The 27124-nt window shown below is 38.7% G+C and overlaps 1 protein-coding gene and 1 long non-coding RNA gene across 3 annotated transcripts in view; one reads left to right on the top strand and one right to left on the bottom strand.

Annotated features, from left to right (window-relative positions):
- LOC127526571 (uncharacterized) overlaps positions 1-27124 on the bottom strand; it is a 463174-nt gene that overhangs the window by 149181 nt on the left and 286869 nt on the right. The window lies entirely within an intron of this gene.
- Positions 1818-26434, top strand: LOC114645861 (dehydrogenase/reductase SDR family member 4-like). Of its 2 annotated transcripts, none has more exons than XM_028793735.2 (9): positions 1818-2040; positions 4361-4531; positions 19970-20147; positions 20379-20480; positions 25487-25557; positions 25646-25697; positions 25792-25926; positions 26007-26062; positions 26246-26434. In XM_028793735.2, exons 2-9 carry the CDS (start codon positions 4362-4364, stop codon positions 26358-26360), a joined length of 879 nt encoding a protein of 292 aa, XP_028649568.2. In that variant the 5' UTR covers positions 1818-2040; position 4361; the 3' UTR covers positions 26361-26434. The 2 variants fall into 2 exon arrangements, with proteins under 2 accessions (XP_028649568.2, XP_051778366.1); XM_051922406.1 differs by lacking the exon at positions 1818-2040 and adding an exon at positions 2448-2597.

Below are 27124 nucleotides of genomic sequence, written 5' to 3'. Positions count from 1 at the left end.
CACAGACACACACACAGTGGATTGAAAAGTTTTCAGATTGCTTTACATTTTTGCCATTTTGTTACAGTGCAGCCTTATGCTAAAATCATTTAAATTAATGTTTTTCCTTCATCAAGCCAACTCTTAACAACCCAAAATGACAAAACAAAAACAATATTTAAGAAATGTATACAAATGTATTAGTAATAAAAAAACTGAAATATTCCATTGACACGAGTATTCATACCCTTTGCTATGACACCTGAAATTTGGCTTGGGTGCATCCCTCTCTGTTGATCACCATTGAGATGTTTGTACACCTTGTTTGAAATCCGGCTGTGGGTAATTTGGCTGATTGGACTGATTCAGAAATGCACAGGCCTGTCTATAGAAGGTGCCACAGCTGACAGTGTCTATTTTCTGTCCTCCTGGCCATCTGACCCTATCATTGGACTCCTCTTTAGAGGTTACAATACAGTACATACAGTATCAGGACACTATATCCCCACAAATCTGGAGAAGACTCCAAGAAATCTGTCTTCATAATTCTGAAATTGAAGAAGTCTGGGACAACCACAGCTCTTTTTAGAGCTGTCCACCCAGCCAAGCTGAGTAATAATGGGAGAAGGTCATGGTAAGAGGATGTAACCAAGAAGCTGACGGTCAATCTGGCTGAATTTTTATTGTCCGTTCATACTTAATGGTTACTTGTCAGTCATTTATACTGACTAATCCACTACAAGTGTCGCTTGTCAGGAGTGAAATGTTTTCAGAAGTTATTAAGCCAATTTGTATACAATAAAATTCTTTATTTTTGTCATTGAGTGTATTATTTCACTGTTAAAAGAAAGACAAACAAAGATAACTGGCAGTAACAGCGCAAAATTCACAATTGGTATACCAATTTGAAAATATAAGTTTTGAGGGTAGTTTTAAAATGCGTTATTGAATTGAGCTGACGAGTATGAGAGGGAAGAGAATTCCCGAATTGAGGAGCGCTATGAGAGACGCTCGAGCTCCCATAGAACAGAGTTTGATGTGCGGTACAGAAAGTAAAGCTGCAGATGAGGATCTGAGTGAGCGAGAGGAGTATAAGTCTATAGGAGATCAATGAGGTTGTGGAGAGCTTTAAATGTTAAGAGCGGTATTTAGTATTGTATTCAGTAGTGAACAGGAAGCCAGTGAAGTAGAGAGAGATAGAGTAGGTGTAATATGTGCAGTGAGTTTAGAACAGCAGGTTATTATCCTGACAGCAGAATTTTGAAGAAGTTGTAAGCAATGGATAAGTTTTTGTGGGATGCCAGATAGAATAGCATTACAGTAATCTATAAATGAGGTGACCAGGGCATTAACCAATACTTCTGTTCTGTGTTGCATAAGAACAGGACAAAGTCTAGAAATGTTTCGGAGATGGAAGAAGGCAGTCCGAGAAATGTTTCTTATATGGGAGTAATTATTTAATATTAATAATTATTATTTAATAATTGTCATTATTAGTGTATAAATGGATATAAATAATTGCATTTAAACGATTCGCCAAAATCTGTTGTACGTAAACGATACTGTTTTAAACGTTATTGTTTTTTCATCAGAAAACCCGGTTCCCACGTTTACCTGTATTAGTTTAAATGGCACTTTTGCCACTCGCAATATGGCTTACGCGCTGACGTATCGTGTCGACTAGGCAACATAGTGAATGCGGCGTCTACCTATACTCTTCAGTAGCACATTGGATACATATCGCAAAATTATCCAATAAGGGTAAAGCTTCTACGCACGCGCATCGTAATTATCATCTGGCACTCACCGCTGTTGAACGGACGTGCAACAATGGGGCGTTTCAGTGAGCAGTTCGACCAATCGACTTGTGTTGGTTTTTTCCCCCCAAAGTTTTAACTAACCTTCGGGCTTTTATGTTTGTTTTGCTTTTTGCTCAATGTAGGATTAACCTTTAAACCCTTTAGTGTGAGCTTTGAGCTTGAAGGAGAATTTTGTATTCTTGGAACGTATCTTACTGCGACTGCAGGGATTCAGGGTGACAGAGAAGCGGTAGCTGTTAAGGTACAGAGAAGTTTCAGTAGCTTCAGTTATTGATACAATATTTTATACGCGACCAAAATCCAATCATGTCGTTTTTTTTTTTTTTTTGATGCATGCTTCATTTTTAGCAGCTCACTCGTACCTGGTGGATATTGGCTCGTGTCTAATTTTACGTTTTATATAGTATTAAAAACTTATGTACCTTCTTGTGATTAGTGATCCAACAGTGAATACCATTTTTTGCATCGAACATGTAACTTCCTAATTCAGCAGGTTTCAAAACGGGTGGATTTAAATACCTGTTTACAAATGTGAGCCGATGCTGTCTGCTAATAATGCAAAGATCTGTTTAACCTTATAACTTCGCTTAGGCAGGCAGAAAAGATTTCATGGTTAGTTGCGTTATGTGGTTTCTGTGGTATGCAATGACCAGCGCGTGGTTTGTTATGATGCAGACGTGTTGTGTTACAAGTGGGAAGAGTCAATACATTCCCCAATATTATAATTTAAAGACACTCGCCGGCGTACAACTTGCAGAAAGGCCCAATTGTGACTGAAGAGAATCGCATCGTCTTTCGGTTAATCATCTTTCAATTCCTGCAAATTTAGAGTGACAGAGAGTCATTAAAGTATCTATCTATCTATCTATCTATCTATCTATCTATCTATCTATCTATCTATCTATCTATCTATCTATTATTAACATACACCAAAGACCGTTTTAGTTCATTTTAGAATTTGAATATTGAACCGAGGCCAATACTGGATGCGCATAGCTGACCTCTTAGATTTATTATTGAAAATTCAATGAAAAGCCTTTTGAAAATGCAACGAGTAGGCAGGAGTTTCTGCTTCGTGTCCATGGCTGCCAGGATATGCACTTCAGCAACCCTTGATAAACATTAAGAAAACGACAGAAAAGATGAATATGTAACATACATTATTTTATTTAATGTATGTTGTAATGAGGCACGTGGGCCTGAAATACCACAAAGTTACACTCTTTTCATGGCTGTATTTAACTGTGTATGTTATTATGCAATGGTAAGAATCATTTTACTGATATTAATGCATATTAAAATACATTTTTTTTTTCAAGTATATATAAGCTAGACTCTAAACTCCAAACCTGAATATTCTAAAGCAGTTTCAAATGCATTGATTGTGGCAGCAGGGCCATCATTACTGTTCTTTCAGTCAGTGATAGGGTCATTTGTAACTTGTTACTCTAAATTACTTTAAATCGCCTTGTATAATTCAAGTATTACAGCACATTTATATTTGTATGCAACCAGGAATTAAGCAGGTCTTGTGCATATTCTGTGACTTGCAAGATCCCCATTTTCAAGTCCAGTATTTAGAATATCATCCCCTTGTTTTTGGTTGCTTTTTAATTTCCTCGTGGTTTCCGCTTAGGTGTCATTACTGTCCTGTGTACAGAGCGATTCAGGGAGATTCTTACTCACATGTGCTAATCAACATGCAACACATCTCCACTTTCTGACGCCATGATAAGCGAGACTTATCGCCATACCTTGAAATGTCAGTTTTTCTTACCTGTAAAGTCTCAGAACACAATATATAACAGTACCATTTATTACACATGCTGGAGTGAAGAGTTTTGTATATAAACATAAATTGCAGTGACAGTATAAAAACTAAACAACAAAATACAGCAGTCTGCACATGCGGCCATTATTTATATGTCAAGGCAGATACATAATTCTTACTATGACTGACATTTTCTTACGTTTTGAAATGTGTACGTCATACAGAATTCTAGTTTGTCTATGTAAACCATATGTTTGCCATCCCACTTAATCCTGGCAGCAGTGGGCACAAGTCAAAAGCCATCTCTGGGTTGGATGCCAGCAGAGAATTTTAGTCTTGAATATCATTCATTGAGATTCATTACTGGAGACTCCAGTTGCTGTGGCTGCCAAATACAATTTTTTGACCACTGTTTTTGCATAAAAAGCTACCAGAACTGTGCAGAAGCTGTGTTCTTAAATGTATTTTATGTCATGAGATTGTTACATAACCAGAAGTGTTAGAAAGTTTCAAATATGGAGCACAAAAGATAAAATTGTTGGGTTCAGCCACTCCAGGCCTGTGCAGATATGTGGTGTTTATTAATTAAAAAAAACAAAAAACAGCAGTGAGAAAAGAGCTGAATGGTGTGTATCAGGATTGCGCTGCTGTGGCCCAGTGTCTTGTAGATTAATTTCCATTCCAGCCACTTATGGCCACTGTTGTAAGTGAAGAGGGTATTGCTGCCTTACTGTTATTCTTTTGCTCTTCTCGTGTTTAACTGTTGTCCATAATTCTTTTTTCTGTACAGGATGTTCTGTAGCAGACCAGCTCGACAGCTGACAGTTTGGACCCGCAACGTTTTTTCCCTTCAGAGGCCCAGTGTGCAAGCGATGGCCCTGCGTGGTATTGTGGACTCAAAATCACAGAGGGGTGGAAAGCTTCAAGGCAAGGTGGCCGTGGTCACTGCATCCACAGAAGGGTAGGTCTGCAATTCTCCTTCAGGAAGTGAGACAAAGTAGTAGGATAAATTATTACTGGTGCAAAGTTAGTTTTTTACTTCTATATTTATAAAGTGTAATTGTATTTTAAATGATTCTAAAATTGGAGGAATGGCAGTCACAGAGGAGGCAGCAAAAACACTTTAAGAAGACCTGGACAAGCTTCAGAAGTGGGGGAACACCTGGAAAATGCAGTTTAACATAAAAAAAATGCAAAGTGCTACTCGTGAACAAAAGGAAAATCAATTATAAATACAGTCGGCCCTTGATATACGACCGGCCTGACATGTGAACAACTTGGTTTACGACCAAAATTTTTGTTTTGAATTTCGACCAACGTCTTGCGTTATGACCCGAATGTGCTCACGTGTATCTTTTTGTGCGATTGTAAACAAAGAGCCGAGCGTGTTCGTAAGCGTCAGTCGGAGCTCAGATACATGTGTTTGTGGACGTAATTTCGGTCAGTGCAGTGATTTATATAATTTATTTCGATAATTGCTAAGGAAGGAAGAGAAGGTAACATAGGTAAAGAAAGCGATCACAATCGAAACGAAGAAGGAAATTGTGTGGAAATATGAGAGTAGCGTATGTGTGACCGATCTCGCTAATATGTACAGCATGTCGAAATCCACCATCTCGACAATTTTACAAAGAAAAGATTTGTATAAGGAAGCTCCTTTCAAACAATCACCACCTTCCATTTCACTCTCCTCCTCATTCCTTCCTGCAAGCCAAAGATGTCAACTTAAATGGTGAGTACAGTATGATATTGTTGTTTCTGGTAGGCTAGGCACTTTTTATAACTTTTTGGTTAGTACATTAGAAAAAATATTGGTGATTTTGGTAAATTATGCACATTATACAACCCTTTTTTATTAAAAAAATTAAAGTGTTGCTGTGGGAGGTTCAGAACACATTAAGGGCATTTCCATTATTTCTTACGGGAAAAATAGTCTTGAGTTACAACCAGCCCTCGCGAACAAATTGAGTTCGTAAGTCAAGTGTCCACTGTACAAGGTGGGAGACACAGTCCTAAAGGAAGCAACCTGTGAAAAGGGTTTAGGGGTTGATGTTGACACAGCAATTTGATTATCTAAGGAGAGTGCAGTAGCCATTAAAAAGGCAAATAAAATGTTAGGTTCTACCATAAAACACTGACTAAGTCAAGGGATGTAGTGGTCAAACTATATAATGCACTAGTGAGACCACATCTGGGGTGTTGTGTGCAGTCTTGGTCACCACACTACAACAGAGACGTGGCATCGTTTGAAGATGTGCAGTGGAGAACAACCAGGCAAATAAATGACTTGAAAATTGTCTTCAATATTTCAACTGTTCCTAATGTTTTTTGGGGCTCTGGATTCAAAAATAACTTTCATTTTTTCCCAATCACGTAAGGTTTTCCCACAAAATGCGAGGAAAATATCAAGAACAAAATGCTCCACTCACCTGTAAGAATTTATTCAATCTTCATTTACATGACATATTCTTTTCAAATTGTTGTAAATTATTTTCAAGACAACCATCCAAAATAGAACAAGTAAAAATTGAAAAATAGAATTAAACAGTCTTAAAAAACAGGTTTCTATACATGCACTCAATGGCGTTTTCACTGTCCTTCAACACTTCTCTTGAGGCTTTTCCTTTTATGTTTTTTTGTCCACAGTTTCTCCCTGCAGCAATAGTCAGCAATCATGCTAACGTTCCACTGCTCCTGGTACCTCTTTTCCATTTCTTTGATATCCTGATGGAACCGCTCACCTTGCTGTTCGCTCACCACACGCTAGTTCTCTGGGAAGTAGTCCAAATGAGAGTGGAGGGAATGCTGCATGAGGCTCATTGAACAACCCAGTTCTTCTAATTTTGTCAACATATTTTCAACAATTGCCTCAAAGTTTGGGTCTTTATGGTTACCAAGGAATTTTGGTGACCAATTCCTTGAACGAAAGCCAAGCTGATTTTTCCTTCTTGCCCATTTTTGTCTCAAACTGTGGATCTTTCATCACTTTGCGGACGTCAGGACCGACACATACTCCCTCTTTCAACTTTGCTTCTGACAATGCTGGGAACTTGTTTCCCAGATATTTGAAACACTCACCTTCTCTTGAATGAGTCTTCACAAACTGATTCATGAACCCAAATTTGATGTGGAGTGGTGGCAGACGTACTTTCTTTAGGTCCACGAGATGTGCCCTCACAACGTTTTTACTTCCAGTTTCCAATGCAGCTCACTTTGGCCAATCCCTTCTTGCCCAGTGTTGGCTTCTGTCTGTACTGTCCCTCTCACATAAGAAACAAGGATACTTGGTGTATCCTCCTTGCTGTCCCTAAAGCATAGATAGGACTTTTAAATCCCTGCATATAGTCTACTCATGGTCCTTGTATTTCATCTTTAATAAAATCAAGCTCAAATTATCATACCACTCTTTCAAGTGTACTGAATGGCCAACGGGTATTTAGGCAAACGTATTGCTATTGTGACAAAGCACTGCCTGTAGGCTTCGTTTTGAGGAGTTAATGAGAGACCTCCATTCCTTCCTGTCGTCTTCCAAATTGAATATTTTCATCAGCACAGAAACATTTTTTCAGTACATCATTTCGCTGTCTTGAGAAAAATATGGAACAAAATCTTCGTCTTGGTTGCTATACCACAAGAATGTGGTACCTGGTGCCAACAATTTTTTTTCCTTCAGCCTTGAGCTTAGCAACTCTGCTGACTCCTTAGGAAGATCTAAATCTCTGATGAGATCATTTAGTTCAGGCTGTGTGAACAGTTGAGGCTTGTTGGTATCAGCACTGAACTCTTCACCAGAATCGCTGTCTTCGTGATCAATGTCGTCAGGAGTGGAGACCTGCTCTAAGGAAGTTGGTGGGGTTGGCACAGGAATACCAGGACCATGAGGAACAGGACGCATAGTGGATGGGAGATTTGGGTACAAGATTTCTTTCTATTTTTTTTTTTTTTCAAGTTGTACCCTCCCATGTTACAAGAGCAGAAATAGCAGTCAGCGATGTGATTATGAGGCTTCCTCCAGACCATAGGCACCCCAAAATGGCCTTTACCACTGTCGAAGCTCTTCCACGCAAATACAGCAGACTTTATGTGGAGCTCACGACTTGTACTGATCACCAAGTTACACTCCACAATATATGTGAAATAAAGTTCTTAACAAAGGCAGAGATATTCTTCTGCTGTTTTTTCACAAGTTAGTTCCCATATATGTAACAAAAACTGTTTGGTGAAGTGCGACAACCTCGAGTAGCCATATTCACGAGAGCACAGCAATTTGGCTCTTGTTCCTGAACACTGTTTTTGCATGCATTTACTCACTTATTTATTGCTCTCTCATGACTCCTGCTGGTTGAAAAAGAAAAATATTCAGTCTTTTGGTTAGAAAAGTTCTAAATAGTCTGTGTGAGTACAGTACAGACCATCGGGGAATAATAACAAATGGCCAAGTTGAATATGGTGATTTTTGGGAAAACCTTACATGATGGGAAAAATGGATATCATTTTTGGATTCAGTGCCCCAAAAAACATAAGAATCAGTGAAAACTTTGGAAAAAAATTTTCCATCGCAGGCCTGCTATTACTGGTGCAAAGTTAGTTTTTATTTCAATATTTATAAAGTGTAGTATTTTAAATGATTCTAAAATTGGAGGAATGACAGACACAGAGGAGGCAGCAAAAACACTTTAAGAAGACCTGGGAATGCTTTACAAGGTGGTGAACTCAAGGAAAATGCATTTAACATTAAAAAAAAAATGCAAAGTGCTACATGTGAACAAAAGGAAAGTTAATTACAAATACAAGGTTAGAGGCACAGTCCTAAAGGAAGCAACCTGTGAAAAGGGTTTAGGGGTTGATGTTGACACAGCAATTTGATTATCTAAGGAGAGTGTAGTAGCCATTAAAAAGGCAAGTAAAATATTAGGTTCCACCATAAAAACCTGTCTTTAAGTCAAGGGATGTAGTGGTCAAACTATATAATGCACTAGTGAGACCACATCTGGGGTATTGTGTGTAGTCTTGGTAAATACACAACAAATAAGACATGGTATCATTTGAAGATGTGCAGTGGAGAACAACCAGGATCATTCCAGGAGTTAAGGACGTGTTCTACTGTGACAGGCTTAGAGAATCAAACCTGTTTAGTCTCGAGCAGACTGGACTGTATGGGGACCTAATCCAGGTCTTCAAAATACTCAAAGGCATTTATAAAATAGATCAGGCAGAATTCTTTCTGCCTAACAGTGAATCACACACTCAAGGATATCGGTAGAAATTAAGGAGAAGTGTATTTGAAACTGAAGCCAGGAAGAACTTCTTTATGCAAAGAGTTGTGGAACTTAAACAAATGACTGAGACATGGAGTTGAAGCAGAAACCCTGACAACCTAAAGAATCTGGATGGAATATTAAAGAGAACATAGCTGTTGTGTTAACTAAACAAATGAGCCTGAAGAACTAAATGGTCACCACTCGTTTGTCAAACTTCTCATGTTCTTAAAAAATAAAACTATTAACAATATTGGGTACTGTAATAGCACACCTGTCAGGCAGCGCAGCATGACTCCCTAACAGCTACAGTACTTGGCTTTAACCCTGGCCATTGTCTGGGAAGTCTGCACATTCTACTTGTGCTTCTGTCAGTTTTCTCCATTATCACACAGATAATAGATAGTGTGACTGTCCGTCCCTGCCATTGTGTTTGTAACTCTGTAAAGGGAATGTAGGCTTCTATAAATTCATGGAAGAGAGATTGACTTGGGGCATTCATGGAGTAGATCTGCAGTGGAGTTGTACGAGTAGGTGGGACGTTTAGATCCAAAACATAATGTGGTGTTGTCCATATTGATCGCAGATATCAATGTCACAAATCAACAATTTAATCATAAATAATTGACTATGCAATCCTCTCTTTGAAAAGTCAGAAACATTTTAGGGGCAAAATGACTCACTAAAATGTGAATAGTCCTGCCACAGTGTGTTGAAAGTGTGTGTAAGAGATTGAGGGGGGAGAGAAAGCTGACAGATGATGATGTAGTAAATGTGGATTTGAGGACTCACAATGATAGATAGATGCTTAATTGTCTACAAGACGTTATAGCAACCAATACATAGACACTACAGAAGCCATTTCAGATGAAACAAGATAAAAATGCATAAACAAATACATGTATCTAGCCCTGATCTAATTAAAAGAAGTTATTAACATGGGAGGGAAGTTGTGATGTTCTGTTGCTTACCTCACCTGTTGAGTGGAGATAGATGGACATCGAGACCAAGAGAAACACACAGCGTTCTGTTTTTGTGTTAGTAGTAGTACTAACATATATGCAGAGTACAGTGGAATTCTTACTTGTATGTCAAGCCAACATGCAACACATCACCATGACATGAATGTATTTAAACACATAACTCCTTTTTATTTAATAGAAAACACAAATCAGCTTACCTGATGTACTTGTGTGAGGAGGTGTTTGGGTTTGAGATGCAAATAATGAGAGTGAAACTGAATCAAAGTTAAAAAAAAGGGCCATAATGAGGATGATCAAGTGAATGTGAGAAGCTGAGGGACAGGATTGATGACAAAACTGTAAAATGTTGTGCTGAAGTTGTTATGTAAAGAAAAGGATGAGAGTGACAAGAGGAAGAGGTGAACTCCGCGTTGATAATCAGTCCATCCATCCATTATCCAACCCTCTATATCCTAACTACAGGGTCACAGGGGTCTGCTGGAGCCAATATCAGCCAACACAGGGCGCAAGGCAGGAAACAAACCCTGGGCAGGGCACACAAACAGACACACACACACACACACACACCAAGCACACACTAGGGACAATTTAGAATCGCCAGTGCACCTAACTTGTATGTCTTTGGACTGTGGGAGGAAACCCACACAAACATGGGGAGAACATGCAAACTCCACACAAGGTGGACCCGGGAAGTGAACCCTGGTCTCCTTACTGCAAGGCAGCAGCGCTACCCACTGGATAATGAGTCCACATTTCAAAATATATACATTACAATAAAATAATTAATAACCAGTCAAACAGACACAATATTATAAAAGTCTTATGGTGTTAGAAGATTAGGAATAATGAATTAGCTTTATGTCAAGCGTGGCGTACTGTATCTCTGTATTATAAAAAGAAATCCTGTCCTGGAAAGCAAAAGCAAGGCTACGATACATGATCTTCTCGGAAGACATTTAAAAGACCCGCAAGACCCAAGAGATTTGCCATGGTCCGTCTCGCAGGGACCATAAACATGAGACATTGTGCCAAGAGATTGACCCAGGACCGTCTCGCTATGACTTAGAACATGAGATTCTTGCTAGACAACGCCCTACTTACAATCTATCAAATAAGACAACGGGGCAGCAGAACATTCAGTCTTGTGAAGGATTTGAGCACACACAGATCCAGGGTCTCAGCACATATAAAGCATATAAGGACATACGTTATAAATGAAACGTCGATGAATAATTGAAGAAGAAATCAGCGCAGAGAAAAGAGACTCAAAAGCATTGAAAAGGAAAAAGAAAAAAATAATCTAGGTGCAAATTCAGAAAATAAGGCAAGTAATTATCAGCCCGTAACAAGTGGAAATTAAACAAAGCATGTCCAGTCAAGCTCAGAATTAAAAGACAGAGTAACAGACAAAGTAGAACTTCATAAAGACGTTCACAAACGTTGGCGCTATACACATGCAGAGCAGATTATGAAAGCAGAGCATTCGAAAGGCTTAAAAAAAAAAAAAAAAAAAACAGGCGCAATTCAAATGTGGAGAAAGTTAAAGAATATGAAAGTAGGAAAATTAGAAAGTATCCATATTACTAACCGAGAATGCTAAACCGGATGGACGCAGGGACATCCGGCCATGGGCCGTAGCCGCAAAAAGACGTACTGCGCAGGCGTCCCAAGAAATGAGGGGCCGCGAGAAGCGGATGAAGGGCCGCGAGAGGCGGACAAGACCACAGAAAAAAGGAGTCAAAGAAATGAGGCGGCGGGAGCACAGAAAAAAGGAAAAGGCACAGAAAAAAGTAGTCAAAAAAGCAGGCGCAGAACGAAACCCATTGCACACGAAACTAGCATACAAAAAAAAAGAAGACGCTCGCGCACAACAGCAAGGCACCCCCCCCCCCCTACAGGCACCGGACGGGACACACACCAAGAGGGGGATTTAACAAGCCCATGGAACACAAAAAAAAAAGAACAAAAAACCACACCACACACCCTACAAGCAACGGACGGGACACACACAAAGAGGGGGATTCAACAAGCCCCTGAAACACAAAAAGAAAGAAGACGCTCGCGCAACAACAATCCTCACCAATCCCCCCACACATCAATAAGAAGTGACACCCAAAGCCACATATCTAAAGGAAACGTCCATATTAAACATACGTCATCTCAACACCTTCACACTAGGCAGCATAGGTGGATCTCCTTACAATAAAGCACTATTAACCGTTCAACTGCAGAAAAGGCTCCATATTAACAGTGAGTGCGATCCTCCTTATTACTTATCCATATTTCGCACGCTGAGGAACAAACAAGTCATGAATACACGGTCACGGGTACAAAACGGTTCGGATCGGATAACAGGACCAAACACACGAACACGAATGAAACAAAAAAATACACGGGGGCGCATACAACGCGCTTCGGAAACTCAGGGAGAAAAAATGTCTCGGATCAAAAAACGCAAAGCTCAAGTAACCCCGTTACAGAGACGTGCCCAAATGGACAGACACAATGAACGTAGACGCATACAGCGCGCGTCTCAAAGTACTGCATCGAAACAAGCACGATTTCAAAAGAAAGAGCTCGCGTCTCAGACATACAAAAAAGGGAGCGAAGAGACAGAATAAATGAAGGCAGACGAGTACAACGCGCATATGACCTGCCAGAAAACAAGCAAGCAAGACTCCAAAAGCAGAAAGCTCAACTGACCGACATACAAAAACGGACAAGGCTCGATACAAACAATACACGACGTACACTGAGACGGACTTTTGGCAAAGCGGGGGCGAATCAACTAAAAATCCAAAATAGCGCATCACAAATAATGGACATGCAACAACGCGGCACTCAAACGCCACAAGCAAAACCTGCCCGTCGCGGACATCAACGACAGACACCTGCTAAACGCTTACGCCAGTTGGCTGACAACGCCTTCAATAATGAGTCCACTATTGAGGAAAATTCATTGGGATTAATGAATGTCATTTGCAATCATTGTCATTCACTTAACTTCCCAGAAGAAACAACTGGCAATACAAATAATGAATTTACACGTTGTTGTCAAAAGGGGCAGATTAGACTGCCTCCTTTACATTCATATCTTGAATATCTACAGAAGCTTCTAACTAACGATGTGCCTGAAAGTAAAAACTTTATGAACTGCATTAGAGCATACAATAGTTCATTTGCTTTTGCATCTACCGGAGTACATATCAGGCCACCAAAAGGCAATGGCCCATACTGCTTTCGCATATGTGGTTAACAAAACGCACTATATTATGTCCAAAAAATATTAATGTTAATCACATTGATAACCAGGTCATTTCATTACTTCCTGGAGAGACACGGCTCTTTCTAAGCTCTGACAAAGTTGACTCTGATGACGACAATGAACATCTGAATTTACCCTTAGAATATTTGAACACTATTAACCCAGACGGATGACCACAACACAACCTTACCCTTAAAAACGGTGTTATTCAAGCAACACTTCTTACAGGATCACATGCTAACAATACTGTTCTCATTCCTAGAATTGACCTTACGAGTTCTGACCTAGAATTACCTTTTACATTGAAACGCCGACAGTTCCCCATTAAACCTGCATTTGCCATGACCATCAACAAATCACAAGGACAAGCCATGGACAAGGTTGGCATCTACCTCTCTGAACCCGTTTTTGGACATGGACAACTTTATGTTGCCTTCTCACGTGTTCGACGTTCATCTGACGTTAAAGTTATAAATGATCCATGCCAAGGAAGACTCATTCAAAGACAAGACAACATCTTTACTACTAATGTTGTATACAAAGAAATATTCCAATAAAACATTACTCTGTGCCAAACACTCTATTTTTTATTTATATAGGCATCATCCAAACCTGCACACTATTCTATATCTAATTCATACATCTCACTCTTTGTCATGCCCCAACGCCAGGGGTTGGCGAGCGAAGCGAGCAGGGGGCGGAGCCCCCTAGTAATAAAAGAAAGTAAAGATAGCAGTAGCACAAACAAACGGAAATTAATACTCGAAAAAGGGAAAATAATCACCACGGACCAGGTGTCATTGGAAAAAAAACAGCAGGACAAAGCGAGGTCAGAGATAAAAGACAGAGTAGAAAACAAAGTAAAACGTCATAAAGAGGTTACAAAACAAAAGGGCCAAACACCAGCAGAGCAGGTTAGAGATAATTCAGGATAGGTTTCTCTGTTTGAAATTTCAGCACAGACAAAGCGATCTATATCATCATCAGTTAATAATTTTTTTTGCAAAGTAACCAATAAATGCATGTGAGGTAAAACACGTTTTTGAAATTCTCTGACTTAAACTTCAAAGCCTTACAATATTTACATACTTCTGACATATCACCTATGTCCATATATTCGATCTCCATTCGCCTTTTAGTTGTTTCTCCGAGTAATAATTTCTCTTTTTTTTCTTTTTTACTTTTTTTTTCACACTGTCGTTTTTTTCTGCTTTCATATTCTGTATCTTGCTCTGCATGTGTTTCGCGCCTATGTTTTTTTGGGGTCTTTTGAATTCCAGTTTTCATTATCTCTAACCTGACAAAGTCATTATATACATGTCTCACTGACCTCATTTAAGAGATTCAGCATATTTGGACTCAACAGATTCCAAATATTGTTTTTACAGAAGTTCTGAAATAAAAGTTGTAACAGTAGAGGCGTGGAGCCACCTCTAACACCCTCAGGTACCACTCCAGACACTGGATAAAAGTCCAAGACTTCTTTATTTTCTTGTACCGTGCACAAAGCACCCTCCACTCCACACTCATATAATTACAATAAATCTCTCACAAAACCAATCCTCCTCGCCCAGACACTTTGCCCTCCTACCTCCCAGCTCAGCTCAATGTCTGGGCTTTCCCACAATCCTTTTATACACCCTGACCCGGAGGTGTTCCTTTCCAATAAGTCCACAGTTCCTTATCCCTTCCGGGTCAGGGTAAACAGTCCTTTTCTTCAACCCGGGAGCACGTCGTTTCTTCCTGTCACGTGACCGTGATGTATTCCCGGGTTATAGGGCACACAAGAGTCCGCGAGCCCCCCTACAGCGACTCCCCGTGGCCCCCAAGGTATCCAGCAGGGCTGTGTATAAACACTACATAGTCCATGATGCCCTGCTGGAACTCGGGGCACGATCATGCTGTCGGGAGAGCTCCTCCTGGCGGCCTGGGGGTGAGGGCCGGAGTAAAAAGCCGGCAATCCTCCACAAGTGAAACTAATGAAATAGCAACGATTCAAAGAAAAAAAAATCTTAAAAGTGTATCTGGAAAACCAAACATGGGGGTTGGCGAGCGAAGCCCCCTAATTTTATAAATGGATGGAAAATTGAACAAACCATCAGTATCCTCTATTATGGACGTTAAAAGAAATTCTGAGTATAAGGCCTGATTAAAAGGTTATTTTAAGGCTGCATGCTAGACCAATATGATAACTCATTAAATATTCAACACAGAACCAAGACTGCTCACTAAAAACCGCTTGGTTTGCTGGGTAATAAGTCAAATTAATGGTTATTTTTCACCATGAATATTAGCAACCACAAAACGGCAATAATAAAATTTGCTCTCTTTGACTGTATTAAAATTAAAAAAAATATAAAATATCAGACCTTTCATCATATAAAATGACACAACTTGGTGAAGTATGCTGTCTAACGCAGAGCTAAAGGGGGAAACCCCCTCACTGCAGTATATTCTAATTCTTTGACAATTCAGCTGTTGTGTAAGAAATTCAAGACCTTCAGTCAAAACACCCTGGAAGCAAAATCCATAACTCAAATATTCATGGATATAGTAAACAGTTCTTGCAGTTAAGATAACTACCAAATTGCAAAAAAGCTAAAATGAACAGTTTAGTAACTTTAGTAACTTTGAGCAGATGTGACAGAGTCTCAGTAAGGTAAATTGAGATCAACTTTTAAGTGTGGAGACAGTTAAGGACATGTGGGGCAGGTTCAAAAATGTGTTGCATATTCAAGTTCATCCCAAAAGATGGAGCAGCAAAAGGATACAATCAGAGGTACATGTTAGATCATTAGAAAGATTTAGATGAGATTGGGCCATTCAGCTCCTTGAAGCTCATCAGTCCTTTTCAAAATAACATCAAGCTGAGTTTTGAATGTCTAAAATCCCACTGTGCACCACACTACTTGGTAACTTATTCCATGTGTCTGTGGTTCTGTACGTAAAGAAAACCTTCCTAATGTTTGCATGAAATTTACCCTTAACAAATGTCCCACTGTGTCCTTGTGTTCTTGATAAACTCATTTTAAAACAAACCACTGTACTAATTCTCTTCATTATTTTAAACACTTCAATAATGTCTCCTGTTAATCTTTTTTTGGATAAACTGAAAAGGTTCAGTTGTTTTAATCTTTCTCATAACTCATCCCCTGCAGTGCTGGAATTGGCCTAGTGGCTCCAGAACTACTCACAGTTCTCCAGCTAAGTTCTCACCAGTGTGTTATAAAGCTTGAGCATATTCTCTTTGGAGTTGTACTCTACACATTGTGCTATATAACCTAATATTATGTTGGCTTTGTTAATGGCTTCTGAATACAGTGCGCTGTTGATAGTGTCGAGTGCACAACGACTCCTAAATCCTCCTCATAACATGTACTTTCAATTTTCAGACCTCCCATTTTATTTTGAAATCTAACATTTATTCTTCTTATGCGTAATATTTCACATTTACTTACATAAAATTTCTTCTTCCACAAGTCTGCCCAAACCTGTTTGCTGTCCAGGTCCCTCTGTAATGATTCAACGGATTTGAGATTATATGCCATTCCACTTAGCTTGGCATCATCTGCAGACTCAACTAGGCTGGTATTTTTTTCACCTTTTGTTTCCTGTGTTTGAGCCCATCTCTGCACTATACCCTGAACTTCTACTTCTTTTAGCTTGATGCCCAGCCTCATATGTGGGATCTTATCAAGTGTTTTCTGAAAGTCAAATTAAATACCAAATGCACTTCTCTGGTCGTATCCTTTTGATAGATAGATAGATAGATAGATAGATAGATAGATAGATAGATAGATAGATAGATAGATAGATAGATAGATAGATACTTTATTAATCCCAATGGGAAATTCACATTCTTCAGCAGCAGCATACTGATACAATAAATAATATTAAATTAAAGAATGATAATAATACAGGTGAAAAAAACAGACAATAACTATGTATAATGTTAAATATTAACGTTACCTGTTGTGCACTTTAAGCTTACTGGTCCATTTTCCAGTCTGTGGGAATTTTCCCAGTGCGTAATGACTTCTTAAAAATATATATTAATGGTTTATATATGTTGTAGTTGCGTTTACCCAAAATTACCAAAGTTCTGCACTTTCAGTATGCTTCATGGGATTCTGCAAAAAGCTTAACATTTTGAAATGACTCTACAGACAAAATATCTTCATTTTAAAAACTTTAGTAAAAATTCAAAGTAAAACAGTTCACACAAAAACAGAGAAAAATTGATAATAGCAAAGAAAAGAAAAGTTCTTCTTTAAGAAACGTTTTGTTTAAAGCTTATATATCTTCTTTAAGTTTGCTTACAGTTGAACCATTTCTACGCAGTCAGAAAGCTGTATGCTTATCCCATTTTCATGCTGTAAATGGGTCTTTCAGACCCTACTGGCACAGGACCTATTCTAAACAACAAATGACATAATTAGCACATGGTATCTCAGATATAGCAAGAAAGTATTAAGTTACAGGGGGTAAAAGACTATACTGTACCATTGTCTATGGCTATGAAAGGAAATTTTATTCTATTCAAATTAGCAAACACTAATATGAGTTTAACTGAAAGCATTAAAGCACATTCTGAAAATGGCTCTTACATATGTACTTGCTAGCCTCCTTAAGAACTCGAGGGTAAATATTATCTGGTCCTGGTGATTTGTTTGGATTCACCCTATCTAATCTGAACTGCACTTCTCCCTCTACAATTTCCAAATCTCTTCGTATGTAAGTAAATGTAAGTTTAAAGCATCTGCTGTTTCAGTGTCTGTATTAAATTCCCCTTTACTATTCCTGATACATTTCACTTCCTTATGTTGTATAATACACTAGTGAGGCCTCACCTTGAGTACTGTGTACATTTTTAGTTTCTATATTACTAAAAAAGACCTGGCTACAGTAGAAAAAGTATAGAGAAGAGCAAGCAGGATGATTCTGGGATTAACAGGTGTGATCTATGAGGAGACATTGAAGGTGTTAAACCTTTTCAGTTTAAGAAAGGTGAGATTAAGAAGGGGCAGAATATCCAAGTTGTTGCCTTTAAATAAATTCTGCAATAGGAACACAAAGACACTTGGAAACCTGTGAAGGGCAGATTTTGCACAAATGTTAAAAATATTTTCTTCACATAAAGTACCTGGGACACATGTCGATATTGGTATCAGAATCATCTCATATAACATGGGAAAGGTCAATTATTGGTAATTGCCTGAAAGCTGGTTATTTGTACATTTCTAATGTTTGTATGGCTGGGTCAACAAATATACACAGCAAATACTCTTTGACTGGGCCCTGGTGTAACTCGCCCCTCACACAAACACACCCCTCAGTTATGAAGCATATGTTGAGCGTACCGGTGATTTATTCTGTTATTGTTAGCCTTATAAATGAGTAAACCCATGTATTTAAGTTGTGTATATTTTTTTCTCACAAAAATCCACAGTGATTGTACCCAATCATGTAACTTAGACTGATTTTCTAGGAAGTAACATTCAAAATTCACATTGCAAGAAAGCTAACAAAAGTGTTTCTGATAAAACATCTTAAGAGGAACATCGATACTAAGAATTGTCATTTCAGTGATGAATGGACTGAGTGGTATGTGTTTACAATGCTATGACACATTCACTAACTAAGTAAACTAGAATAAGCAAGAGCTGCCTTCCTCTGAGCTACATGGATACTGGCCAAGCACCATAAAACCAACACTGTTGTGGAGGTATTAAAAGATTGTACTATTGGCATTATATAAGAGTTTACTAGTGATTAAATTAACAAAAATGTTACTGAATCTGTAAAAACTGTACCATTCTCAGCTGCATCTTTTGAATATTGTGCTCTTTTGGTAGAGAATATTCAAACCTATATGGAAGATGGTGTCAGACAGGCTGATCATAAATCCCTAGCAATTGATAAAGTGATTAACAAAACAGATTTGGGGCTACTGTATGTTTATGGCTGCTGTTTTGTTGGAGCAGAATTTATAGATTTATTTCTATTAAAAAAAATATTGGGAGGGAGACCAGGGAGATGAGACGTGCTCTTCCCGGAAGACAATATGACATCTTGTGAGACAAGGTAGTAAGACAACATTTAAAACAAGTTCACGGGCATCTAACCTAGCAGTTGTTGGAAAGCTTTTGGCAGACACACTTCATGTGCTCCCAGCTCTTAAAACAATGACACGCAGAACACGCAGCTCGCCAGCAGATGAACCGACCACTTCTCCTTAGCGTGCGTTCAGCCCCCACTTCTCAACACGAGTGGCAGGGACATGAATTATCAAAATGACAGATGCTGTACAGGCTTTTAAATGATCGACGTGCAGCGCGACAAACAGAACACGCAGCTCGCCAGCAGCAGAAAAAGAACAGCTGATCCGATGGCTTCTCCTTAGCATGCATTCATCTGCCCCCCCCCCCCCCCCCCCCCTTCACAGCACGAGCAGCATTACACATCCTGCGAGAAAGAGATTTAACCACACCTGGGGCCGGATTAAAGGACAAGTATTGTTTTTACAACAGTTTTAAAGTAAAGGTGAAAATAATGCATATGTAACAATTCCCATGAAAGTAACAATGTCTTTAAATTATATATCCAGTAAATCAAACCCCGGGGTGGGCGAGCGAAATGAGCAGGGGGCAGAGCCCCCTAGTATATCTATATCTATACACTTGTGTAGAGTCTACATAATTTTAATGTAACTTTAAAAAAATGTGTTGGAGGGTGACTTGGGAAATCAGATAAAACATGCATGTGAGCTGCTAATTGATGATCCTACATATATTGATGGGTCATTTTTGGATTATTATGAAAACATGACATTTCTGTATTCTTTTACTTTTCGGTTATTTATCTTGACCCTAAACTCTCTATGCTTCTTGCAGAATTGGTTTTGCAGCCGCTCGTAGTCTGGCTCAGGAAGGAGCATCAGTAGTCCTCAGCAGTCGCAGTAGAGAGAACGTGGAGCGTGCTGTAGCTGAACTACGCCATGAGAATCTCAGTGTCACTGGCACCACTTGCCATGTGGGCAAAAGTGAGGACAGGGAGAGACTTGTCAGCATGGTAATATGATGCTTGATTCTAAATTTTGATAAAAAAAGTTGTCATATTTTTTAAGTATGTTCTCTACAAATGCTTTTAGTAATGACTGAATTTAGTTATGTTTAACATAACTTTTAGTTTGCTAGCTATGTTGTTGTCATCCTTTCTTTGCTTTTCACTTCAGGAAGAAATTTTGCCTTAAAAGAAAATGCTTTGTACAAGATGAATATTATTTGTGTGTTGCATTTTCAGGCGGTGAAAGAGTATGGTGGAATTGATATTTTGGTCACAAATGCAGCGGTCAATCCATTTTTCGGTAATATTCTGGACTCCACTGAGGCAGTGTGGGACAAGGTGGGATCCTTTGTTTTGACAATATGATACTGGTAACTATATTCAATGAAATGTTGCAACTTGCTTTATTTGTTGTGAGCAAATGGTGACAATTGCTTGAACTCAAAAAAGAGGACTTCCATGACATCTGTTGGTAAATTGAAAGGATACAAATTACTCAAAGTAAAATAAAATACTTAATCAATAGCCAAGTTTCCATTAGCTTGAACTTATGAGATTTACTTATTAAAGGTGTACTTTTGTTAAATTGTCTTAAAGTAGACAAAAATATAATTTATATCATACAAATGGTGATTTACATTAATTTCATTATGTTAGGTAAAGTGCTGGGATTCACACTGTTTCCATTCCTTTTGAATTAATTTTGCACATGACATACTCAGTTACCTTGATACTGCCAATGGTGTCCATTTTTGGACAGCATTGTGCTTCATGTTTGAGTTGCCTTCAAACAAATGATAGAACTCTACAAACCCAGTTAAATCTACTTCAGTTTTACAGAGAGTTGGTGCTAATCTTGGTAGCGTTAGGTGCACGGAAACAGCTAAACAGTCCACCACCCCATCATATGGGCCTTATACACCCACACTCATACAGAGACAGATTAACAGGACATTCAAAACTAACATACATATTTTTGAGATGTGGGAAGAAAACCAGAATACCTGGAGAAAAACCCATACATTTGCTGTAAAAGGCGCAGACTCCATAAAGACAATGACTGGAAATGAAACCCACAGTACCGCCATACTGCTCTATTAAAATGATTTATTTGTAACTTACATGTAAGCTGTTTAAACTGTGCACATTTATAGAAATTATTATATTGTTGTAAATTTTCTATTTGTAATGTAGATTTGCAAGCTTCACATTCCATAGATAAATTAAAAATACTAATTTGTACGTAAATACACTGAACTGCCACTTCCATAGGTACATCAGACATTCTCATGTGACTGACCTCATCATAATGTCTGTGCTGATAATGTCTTGCAAATATGTGTTGTATATGATTGTATATACTATATTATGTGGCTGTGTGCAGAAATGACAGGAGAGCAACGTTGAAAGTTTGGGACATCAACTGTGTTGTAATAAGTAATTGTTAGAAGTCCAACTCAAAATGTCTTATAAGGCAAAAAGAAAATTAGCCACTGAGGGAACACACAAAAGAAGCTCTCGGCCTTTGAAAGAAATGTCAGGATTGCGAGCTCTTTCTTTTTTTAAAATTTTTGTATTTTTTATAATTAATTTTATTGTAATCATTCATACAAATCAATCAATATTTACAAATAATAGGATTAAAAAAAATTTATTAATTACACTCTCGGTAGAGAAGACTCCTTCCAGGCAGCCTGGCTTCCTTATTGGGCACAGGTCAGATGGGACGGGGCTAAGTGCCAGAGCTGGGTGGTTTCTCTGAGCTGTGGGGATCTCCTCCCATATCTCTATAAAGCCTTTGAGGAGGTTCTACGTCACGCATATGTGACTATATATGTATACAGTAATCCCTCCTCCATCACGGGGGTTGCGTTCCAGAGCCACCCGCGAAATAAGAAAATCCGCGAAGTAGAAACCATATGTTTATATGGTTATTTTTATATTGTCATGCTTGGGTCACAGATTTGCGCAGAAACACAGGGGGTTGTAGAGAGACAGGAATGTTATTCAAACACTGCAAACAAACATTTGTCTCTTTTTCAAAAGTTTAAACTGTGCTCCATGACAAGACAGAGATGACAGTTCCGTCTCACAATTAAAAGAATGCAAACATATCTTCCTCTTCAAAGGAGTTCATAGGGCTGTTTGGCTTTTAAGTATGCGAAGCACCGCGGCACAAAGCTGTTGAAGGCGGCAGCTCACACCCCCTCCATCAGGAGCAGAGACAGAGAGACAGAGAGAGACAGAGTTTGTTTTTCAAAAGAAAATCAGTACGTGCAGCATGTCGTTTCAGGAAGCAGCTGCACAAAAGATAGCAACGTGAAGATAATCTTTCAGCATTTTTAGACGAGCGTCCGTATCGTCTAGGTGTGCGAACAGCCCCCCTACTCACACCCCCTACGTCAGGATCACAGATAGTCAGCGCAAGAGAGAGAGAAAAGTAAGCTGGGTAGCTTCTCAGCCATCTGCCAATAGTGTCCCTTGTATGAAATCAACTGGGCAAACCAACTGAGGAAGCATGTACCAGAAATTAAAAGACCCATTGTCCTCAGAAATCCGCGAACCAGCAAAAAATCCGCGATATATATTTAAATATGCTTACATATAAAATCCGCGATGGAGTGAAGCCGCGAAAGGCGAAGCGCGATATAGCGAGGGATTACTGTATAACATGCTATTTATACTTTTTGTGTGTAGGTGTCTCTTTGTTGGTGTTTTGTTTTGAGTGGACATGCAATTACGAATTTTATTTACACATGACAATACACTCTTGGAACATGTCCTAAAGCAGGTAGGCAGGTACCTGTGTTTGTGTGTGTATTTCAGCAGATGAAAGGGTAAGGCTGAAGATTTGAGTGGGTTTGAATACCACATGTGACCATAGAAGGAAAAGTGTTGAGTGGGTCAAGGTCAGTGAACTTGTTAGAAATCGAATACTTAATACCTGTCATTGTTAAGGAAGTATCAAGAAAAGGACAGACTCACAAAATAACATTCAGCCAATGATGACCCTGTGGTCAGAAACATATATTTAATGAAAGGTACTGATAAAACATTCATAGCGTTATAAGTAACCTACAGTCAGCCATCTAACTGTTGAGAACATTAAACAATGCACCACTCACCACAGCCTGTCACAAATTATAAGTACGAAGAGGCACATTAGTATTTGCACACATTGCTTAAAAAGATGATTTTCGTTGATTCATAAACAAATTTACAGAACATTTTAATCATTTTTAGGATGTTCTTGTTTTCAATTTGCACACTATAAGCAGTTTAGAAATAAGCATCCATTAATAATCCATGCATTTTTTTTGTTTTTGTTTTTATCTGCATTGTCTATTCCATGGCTGTGAGACCAAGAGTCTGTCCTAGCAGCCCGAGAAAGAGCACCAGTCGACCACAGGGCACACTCCCGCACTCTCACACACTCCTCATAATGGGGCAGTTTGCAAACTTAACCTGATCAGCGCGTCTTTACGATCTGGGAAAATCAGAAGAAAAAGGCCAATGCTGGAATGAGCAGAATATGAACCTAAACTGATGGTATAGTGGCGGAGCAGTGCTGAAAACCCATAATTATTGTCTTTAAGTATTGAGTTTACAATATTACAGTAAATCCAGGCTCTCTTTGGTAATGAATAACTGTGTGGTCTCAACTAGGTTCCAGGAATAAACAAATATAAATAATACTGAACATAACTTTAGTAATCTCTAGCTGGGGTGGGCATCACCATACCACTTATAGATCCAAAAGGGTACAAACTGCTCTAAAGCCAAACAAGAGGTGCCACCTGGTGAGGGGCCCAAAAAGTCCAATACATTTTTCAAGTTCAAGTTTAGATGAATATTTTAAGTACAAATGTGTTTTATGAGCCAGATTGTCTTCTGCAGAATAGAAATAAAATTTGACTAACAGACACAAAGTGTGCAGTTCATTAAGTAATAAAATGTTGGCTGAAGTATCGTTACTTACTGAGACATTAGTACTAAGGTGTCATTTTTCTTGACTTTTCATTACTGAGACATTGAATTACTTGCAGGTTAGGCAAAAGTGCAATGGAAATGTACTCTTATATGTATTTTTGTATTACATTTATTTGTATGATGTTGAAAAGGTGCCATCAAGTGTCATAGCTACAGGGGTTACTTTGAACATTAAATATTAATTAAAGTTAAACTTTCTCATAAAAATGATTATCTCTTGAACTGGGAAATGGGTCCATTTCTCACCTCCTCTCATGCTCATCTTGTTTGGGTAGCTTTTCTGTAGGTACGTTGGGTCTCTCCCACACCCTGAAGGCATGTACCTGATGTGTTTAATTTGACATAATAAGCCCATGTGTATGTGTAACCTTCAGTATCATAGTGTGAGTTTGTAATTACTGTATAGGGTATGAGTCCCCGACCCCCAATATCCCTTTTATGGGCAGATTGATTAAGCAAATGGAAAATTAGAAAGTCGTGACGTCTTGAATGTTTACCTCTCCACACACTCATGCAGACTGTGATCCCATTTATGCAGGTGCTGAAATTTAACATGTTCTCTAAGACCATGACCACCAAGACCATTTAGTCACAGATGCTGTAGAACAGCAAACAGTAATCTTCTGCAGTTTTTGTGATCATCAAAAAATAATGTTCTCACACCTATTTAATGCAATACAGCATTACAAGGGCTGGGGACCAAATCAGTGAGATAAAAATGCTTAGCACTGTGCCGCCTATTAGAGCTCCTGATGAGGCACATTAACCTGATTATAAGCAAAGTCTTACTGTGTTAACATGATAGAACAAGTAATGTTTTTGTAGCCTTCCATTCAAATGCATTTTTATAATTTAACAACACTGTGCACATAGCTCTGCTTATTTGGCCTGCATGAATTTAAACGGGCCTGTCTGATATCACTGTAGATCGAGCTTAGGCCTCCAAAGTCCATGGCCTTGTGTTTAAAGCCAGGACAAGGCCCTATCTGCATGGATCATTCATATTATCCCTGTGTTTGTGTGCATTTTATTCTGTGTACATCAGATTTCCTCCCATATCCCAAAGGCATTCATTTTCCTTATCTGAGCCCTTAAAACTCCATGAGTGTGTGTGTATGTGTGAATGAGCCCAACAGTGGGCTGGAGTCCATTCCATGGCCTCTTTCTGGCTTGTGTTTGATGCTGCTGAATTAGAGTCAGACCTTAGTAGTAGCTTAGACAATGGATGGATGAATGGAAAGTTAAAAGTCCAAATCAAAACCTGTTTAATATTGTCCAGTGTACTACAGATTTATATCAATGCCAGCTGTATCAACAAGCTCAACACTTTCATCACTTTGCTTTGTGTTCTTCAGATCTTGGATGTCAATGTCAAAGCTACATTCCTGCTGACAAAACTGGTTGTGCCACATATGGAAAAACGAGGGTTGGTTTCTTGTCACCTTTATGCAGATGTTCTTATGAAACAATGATATCATTTATTTTTGTAAATAATTCTCTTTCCTGTTATGCAGTGGGGGCTCAGTTGTCATAGTGTCCTCGATTGCTGGCTTTCAGCCTTTCCAGGTGTGTATTAAACAGATGACATGTGTCATGTTAGTTTCCTTTTTTATAGTGTTTTAGTGCTAAGCTATGTGGGTAATATGAAACTGTTTTGTAGTTCCTGGGTCCCTACAGCGTTAGTAAAACAGCCCTGTTGGGCCTGACAAAGGCACTGGCACCTGAGCTGGCTCCTCTGAATATCCGTGTGAACTGTGTGGCACCAGGATTGATCAAAACAAATTTCAGCGCTGCTGTAAGTTTCCTGTTTTCAAAACTATTTGCTTCTCTTAATTGTTGTTGAGCATTTGAAAATGTTTTTCTTCCTGTTTTCAGCTGTGGAAAGATGAAAATGTCAAAGAGGAATTTTTGAAGAATGTAAGCATGAAGAGGTAAGATGGGCCATTAATTTAGAATTTAGGAAGCTCTGTTTAGTCTTTTTTGTCTGCTTTTCTGTTTTCCCATTATTTATAGTTCATCATTGATATGTACCACTGAATTAAAGCATTTCCTGTATTTTGGAGAGCCTTGTTGTTTTCCTGTTATACTAATGATGGCCTCCTGATTGTTAATAGGATTGCTGAACCCAAGGAAATTTCTGGAGTGATCTCTTTCTTATGTTCTGATGATGCCAGCTACATAACTGGAGAAACCATAGTTACAGCTGGTGGAATGAACGCACGATTGTAGACTGAAGATGACTTTTTATCAGTATGATTTTTTTTTTTTTTTTCTTGAAACGTTAATAAAATACAGACATTGTGCACGGGTGTCATCAATTGATGAAAAATGTATCAACATAGGAATCCCCTAAACCCTGTGCTAACTGCAAGTCATTTATTCACAAGGACAGCTCATTTTTTATTGTGGAAGATACAATCAACAGTAACATCTGCGCATGCAATATCATGACTTATATAAAATAATGGCAGTTTTCCCACAGATTGGTTTCTGCATAATACAGGTCCTATAAAAAGTGATCACACCCCTTGGAAGTTTTCACATTTTATTGTTATAAAACATTGAATCATAGTGGACTTAATTTGGCATTTTTGACACCGACCAACAGAAAAAAACTCTTTAATATCAAAGTGAATTCAGATCTCTGCAAAGTGGTCTAAATTAATTACAAATTTAAATCATAAAATAATTGATCACATAAGTATTGACCCTTTTCAAGTCATTATTAGGTAGATGTGTCATTGGCAGTCATGACAGGCCCGAATCTTGTGCACAGGTCCCTGACTGTCAGCTTTGCACATCTGGACACTGACATTTCTCCCCATTCTTCTTTGTAGACTGCTTAAGCTCTGTCAGGTTACATGGGGACTGTGAGAGAACAGCCTTTAATGGGATTGAGATCTGGACTCTGACTTGGCCTCTCCAGGACATTAACATTGTTATCTTTAAGTCATTCATGTGTGGCTTAGGATTTATGCTTGGGGTTGTTGTCT

This window comes from Erpetoichthys calabaricus, chromosome 2, assembly GCF_900747795.2.
Source record: "Erpetoichthys calabaricus chromosome 2, fErpCal1.3, whole genome shotgun sequence".
NCBI classification, from domain to species: Eukaryota; Metazoa; Chordata; class Cladistia; order Polypteriformes; family Polypteridae; genus Erpetoichthys; species Erpetoichthys calabaricus.
The sequence above is the reverse complement of the archived record's forward strand: the minus strand, read 5'-3'. Positions and strand labels throughout refer to the sequence as shown.